This window comes from Anarrhichthys ocellatus, unplaced genomic scaffold (genome assembly GCF_004355925.1).
Source record: "Anarrhichthys ocellatus isolate YVR2014 unplaced genomic scaffold, GSC_Weel_1.0 scaffold14, whole genome shotgun sequence".
In the NCBI taxonomy this organism is placed as follows: Eukaryota; Metazoa; Chordata; class Actinopteri; order Perciformes; family Anarhichadidae; genus Anarrhichthys; species Anarrhichthys ocellatus.
This window is the reverse complement of record NW_022280044.1, coordinates 1165993-1171831: the sequence shown is the minus strand read 5'-3', so window position 1 is coordinate 1171831 and position 5839 is coordinate 1165993. Positions and strand designations below refer to the sequence as shown.

Here is a 5839-nt window from a genome sequence, read left to right as displayed (position 1 = left end):
TCTCTCTCTCTCTCTCTCTCTCTCTCTCTCTCTCTCTCTCTCTCTCTGTGTCTGCGTCTCCCTCTTTCCGTCTTGTTTGACCCACATAGCTAGTTTGCACAGCAGTCCAACTGTGGGCCTCTTTCTCTCTTACCTCCCCCTGTTAAAGCCTCTGGCACTTTGTCTTAGCGCTGGATTAAAGCTGGACTGGACAAGGCACTACCCCGTCCTCAGCAACACACAAACACCCCCCCATCTCTCTTGAGTAGCTCCACACACTCATCTCTTCTTCTGTTTCCCCCACCCCCCTGTTTGTTTTTCTCTCCCTCCTGGCAAATATTTTTTACTGAGGTCGAGGGAAAAGGGAGAGAGTGAAGGGAGTGCGATCCAGACACTCCAAGCTCTGCGTGTTCAGACAGGCGGGCCAATATTCCCCCAGCAGATTCCTGGCATGCCATAGTAACCTGCTGGATCCTCTTTCAAACCGTCAGACCCCCTCGTAGAAGCACTGGCTTGTGTGTGTGTGTGTGTGTGTGTGTGTGTGTGTGTGTGTGTGTGTGTAACAGTTGGTTTAGTTCACTTTACAGCTCTTGGTTTGTTTGCGTCTTGAATGCAGTTGTCAGGAGACAACACACGTGTGTCTTCCTGATGTGTGGCTTCAGCGGCGGTCGACTTGCACATGACATGCTTTGCGTTTGCAGAGGAGCTGCAGCTTTGTGCTAAAGGTGGGCCATTCATAATCGGGGAGTGTGCAGCCAGTCTGGTGGTGTGTTCCCGGGCATGTCAATGTCCCACAAGGACGAGAATAGAAGCCCGTTGGGACCCTATTTTAGATTTCACTGTATTATAATGATAGGCCCCGATGGGGTGTGTGGTTCTGACACACAAGAAGAGCCCAGGCTTGGCCTGGACTGACACTGTATTTTGTGTGCTGGTGCCCTTTTAGCGAATGACCTGTCTTCAGTCTTTTGTGTTTTGTGATAATTAACCTTTTGCTTGCACCTCTCTCCTCCTGTCTTTCCTTGATGAAGCAGATTAGAGGATGTCTGCCGACGCATTCGGAGCCGGGGGCAGCGATGCCCAGCAAACCCTGCAGTCCTTCTGGCCTCGAGTCATGGAGGAGATCAGGAACCTGACTGTGGTACGCTACTCGCTGCGACAGACAGACGCATGCGTATCAGCCAAATTAATACCAACATGCAAATAGTAAAGCACCGCTTTCTTGTGCTTTACTCTGTACCTCTAACCGACCACCTATCCATTATTTCTAGAAGGATTTCCGCGTGCAGGAGTTACCTCTGGCTCGAATCAAAAAAATCATGAAGCTGGATGAGGATGTCAAGGTAAGAAGACCTTTATAGCACCAATTCACCATTTAGAGAAAATAGCTACTATTGTAAGACCATAAGACACTTTTGTGAATCCCTAATAGTTTCTTTTTTTATCACGATATTTCTATGTTATGGTTAAAATTGGTAAAGTCTTCCATTCATATTTAGTACATTGGTCATTTTGAATAACTTGGAGATTGCAATGTATAGCTTGAACTAGTTCTTTGAAATACATGTTTGATTTTACTGTCATTTGAGACAAAAGTTTGATTATTTGAAAGCCTTAGAGAGCTTTATGGATAATGGTCGCTAATGTGGTTCCTGTCAAATGTTTAGTTTGTGTTCTGTTGTTGTCGGACCACTCAGTGCCTGTTGGACTTATTTTATAATGGAAAGTATTATCAGCTCTTACGCATTCAGCAGTGTCTGTTGATAAGAAGTCTATTATTTATATCAAACGGGTTTACATCCAAACATATCAGCAGTGTGCATAAAGCATTAAGTGAAATTACAAAACTGATTTTATAGCAAGCAGCTGTTAAGACCATGTTGTGAAACACTGGTATTGTATTTAAAAGAGGTAGCTGCTTTTATTTTTAATTTGGCTCCACTTTGCAGAGATTTTAAGCTGCTAGTTGACTTTTTAAAACATTCCACGTTGCTGCACGTTGTGGTTTATGTTTGCACATCAATTGGGTCAAAATAAACTACCAATGTGAACTTAATTGGTCTTATCATAACAAATATAAATCACTTAAATTTCAACTTGATACTAATACCGATCTCTCAGATCGGCTAATGATGCACCGTAGCTTTAAGGCCACATGTCCACAAACTTTATTCAGAGAAATCCACCCAGCATTTGTCAGTTGCATTGAACTCTTCAGGCACAAGGAGTGATTATTTTACTCCCCGATACACCAGATTATAATCCAGGACTGTCCCTAGTCTCTAAAGAGAAAGCCTGTGTGTGTTTGGCTTGAATGTGACGTGTCAGGAGCACTATCCCGTTTGTTAAGCTGTAGCTTAAAGTGGTAAAGAGATCAGGAGATCAGTAACGTATCTGGAGACCGCACTCTGCTGTCCGCACTGACACAGCAGCTTTCACTGCATGTGTACATGCGAGTGGTGTTATTACAGTCCATCTTGTACATTTAAGCCTCACATCTATGTCAATGTACTTAACCAATTACCGCATGGCTTGACCTGAGAGTTCAATGCCACTCGATATGAAGAAGTGGAGTGAGATGCTAAGCAATTAGCCACGAGAGGCCTGCGGAGCTGACGAGGCATTGTTAGTGACAAACAAAGGCTCAAAGGTAACTCACTGCTATGGTAAGAAAAGACACGAATAATGACGAGCTAAGCAATATATTCCTGATTGAGTAATGTTTTTGAGATGACACATTAGCTCTGAACTAATTATTATCTCGTCGTTTCAATCAAATTAATGCATTTATTGCTTATTTTGCAGCACGTTTGTCCCTTCGGTCCTGCGTGAGTCACGTTATAGCTGCTGTGTGATTGATGTTAACTGGTCTGTGGGTGTATCGGAGCAGGCGTAACGGCATCTCTTCCGTACAGATGATCAGTGCAGAGGCTCCGGTCCTGTTCGCCAAGGCCGCTCAGATCTTCATCACAGAGCTCACCCTCAGAGCGTGGATCCACACCGAGGACAACAAGAGACGCACGCTGCAGGTCAGAGACACTCATAGAGACGTATGAACCACGTATGACACACGTATGTAGGACACATGTTTCACCTCGAACAGATTAGGCTTCAGTTGAGGAAACCAAATGTCAACCTGTGTCCTCTGTCTTCTTCCATCTCCATCTATTGTAATGATTACATAACCTCTGTCTTTCTTTCATACTTTTCTTTTTTAACTCCTGTCCCACAGCCTTGCATCATTTGAGTGGCTCTTTGGTTTGTTGCTTTCTATTCACCGGGTGCCCGTGTCTGTGTGCGTATACAAGCAGAGGCCCCCATACCAGCGTCCCCTTGAACACGTTTCCTCTGTGTAGTTCTTTCTCCCTCCACTGACTTTGAAAGCAAAGCCAGGCGGGTGTCCGTGACCCACTTTTCCCCTGTGGTGCCATTTTGGCTGCTCTGCTGTCCCAAAGTTGAATAAGATGGACTCTGGAATGATGTGAGGGAGGAGAAAACGTGAGAACGCTGATGAGAACAGTTGGAGAAGATCAAGACGAGAGTCTCACCTGGATGTCGAAAGGGGAGAACGCTGGAGCAGAACACGAAAGCCCTTAAGTCTACTTTATCCATTCACATACCTCTGAGAGATTAGCAGCCCATGGATTTTGTGTGTGTGTGTGTGTGTGTGTGTGTGTGTGTGTGTGTGCGTGCGCCAACGCCAACGCAGGTAGAAAAAGAAACGGTGTAATCGTAGCTGAGTCTTAAATTGAAGACCTACTTTGGAAGTGTGTTCACTTTGCTGTTGTTTTGGCTAATCTTCGTCCCGGAGTCCTTTTTTTAGCATGAAACTCTCAGGTGTAAGAACTCCTCACTGGATGCTTTAAATAGAAACCTAATTTACTGTGCAGGTTTACATATTAACTACATTTTACACCACGGATAACGCATTAGCTACGTGTGACAGTTGAACCTCGTAGATGTGATTTTCTTGTCCCTAAATCAGGGAAAAAACGGCATCCTCCATTTAAACACGCACGCAGAGCCTTCATCCTATTGTTAAGAGGGCCGCCAATAGGTCACCATAGCAGCGCTCATCAATAGAACAAGTGTAGATGTGACCCGGTGTTACCAGATATTAATCAAGCTTCTATTAATAGCCTCTAGTGAAGGGAGGGCCACAATGGGGGGTCCTGACAGCCAATATCCTGTGGAAAATTCCACAGAGACAGCACACTGCTGCTGTTACAGGGAAGCGTATCGCCGCAGAGCCTCGGCTCATGAGGGCAGGAAAGCGTCATTCCTGTTCATTTCCGCCCATCACACATTGTTTTTTATGAATCCATTTACCTTTTTAATGAAAAACTAACTTGTTGAACAACAAATGCTCACACTTCAGGAGCTGGAACAGGCAGGTGTTTGGCATCTTTACATGAAAGTGACAAATAATGAATCGATTTATCAAAATAGTTGGTAGTGGATTTAGCTGTAAACTCATGCTCTCTTCCTTTGAGCTCAGTTATCTCAGCTCATACCTGTTAGAATACTACCGGGAGCTTAATTTCAATTCCACAGCAGCCTCTTGTGTGGCTATTTTGGGGGAGTTGACCTTAGGCCTTGAGGGCTTGTTATTTATATATATATATATATATATATATATATATATATATATACAGTATATATATATATCTCTCTGCATGTATTGAATTTGCATAATGTAAGTCTGACCTCATCGCTTGACCCTCTGTGTCTGTTATGTTTTCAGAGGAATGACATTGCCATGGCAATAACAAAGTTCGACCAGTTTGACTTCCTGATTGACATCGTGCCCCGGGACGACCTGAAGCCCCCTAAACGACAGGTACGTAATCACACGCGGCACAAAAGCAGACGTCTCCGAAGGTGTTCGGAGTTGTAAAGATGGCAGATCTTCATCTCAGGTGCTTTTCCATTGTTGGCAACCTGGAGGTGCTGTAAACATCCTTGACTGGAAGCTGGGGATTGGACTGCAGAGGCTTTCAGTCGGATGTTTGCAGCATCTTATTGCCTCTGACAGCCAACCGTAACTCCAGCGATGGCAGTGGTTTGTAACAGAAAACTTCATCAACGCTTGAATAGTCCTCTACCTGAGGGACCGATTCAGTAAGGATCAAATCAATTGCAATCTCTGACAGAAAACGGCACGTTGCACTGAAGTTTTGCTCAAGCAAGAGATGAATGTACAGGATGCAAATGTAGGATACCAGATGGAGGAGTGAGATATTTAAATGAGTTGTGAAGTAGACTGTCTCCAGGCATGTAAACATCCTACACTCTCAGCTGTGTTATTATGGAGCTGGGAGGAGGGTGTTTACTCTCCTGGTGATGGAGAAACCTCATCGAGATGAAGCCCTGCTGGTCAGGTATCACGCAGAATGACACAGGTCGGTGTCTACTGATAATTTCATTCACAATTGTTAAAACTGGGTCCAAGCCCCCATGTCAGCGAGCATCTAACCCGCTGAACTGTGCTAAAAATGAATGGCTGACCCAGGAAGAAGACAGTGTTCACATAAATAAATCTGTCACAGTCACATCATTAGTCCTACTAAACCAATAGTACAGTAGAGTCACAGACGGTTAAAGGTTGTTTTTGTTGGTGTAAATAGTTCTGGCCGATGCCTCCGGGCCTTCAGTCAATGGTATCGACCAGTGTGATGCTCGTAATGGATCTCACGTCCGGATTACGTTACTCTTCTCCAGCCACATCCCATCAGTTATTAATCAGACCTCTACCGTTACACTTGCAAAAATAATTCATGGAGATGTAATGGACTGATAGGCCTTCTTCGATGTGTGTGTGTGTGTGTGTGTGTGTGTGTGTGTGTGTGTGTGTGTGTGT

General features: G+C 44.4%; 1 protein-coding gene across 13 annotated transcripts in view; it reads left to right on the top strand.

The window, feature by feature from the left end:
* The window catches only part of nfyc (nuclear transcription factor Y, gamma), a 21648-nt gene that overhangs the window by 10136 nt on the left and 5673 nt on the right, over positions 1 to 5839 (top strand). For 7 of the 13 annotated variants that reach the window (XM_031853664.1, XM_031853670.1, XM_031853666.1 and 4 more), the window contains exons 2-5: positions 1011 to 1120; positions 1251 to 1322; positions 2895 to 3008; positions 4724 to 4819. In XM_031853664.1, coding sequence (XP_031709524.1) covers positions 1022 to 1120; positions 1251 to 1322; positions 2895 to 3008; positions 4724 to 4819 — 381 coding nt within the window. In that variant the 5' untranslated portion in view covers positions 1011 to 1021. The remainder of the gene's footprint in view (positions 1 to 1010; positions 1121 to 1250; positions 1323 to 2894; positions 3009 to 4723; positions 4820 to 5839) is intronic. The other 6 variants (XM_031853667.1, XM_031853662.1, XM_031853669.1 and 3 more) reach the window with 2 other exon arrangements.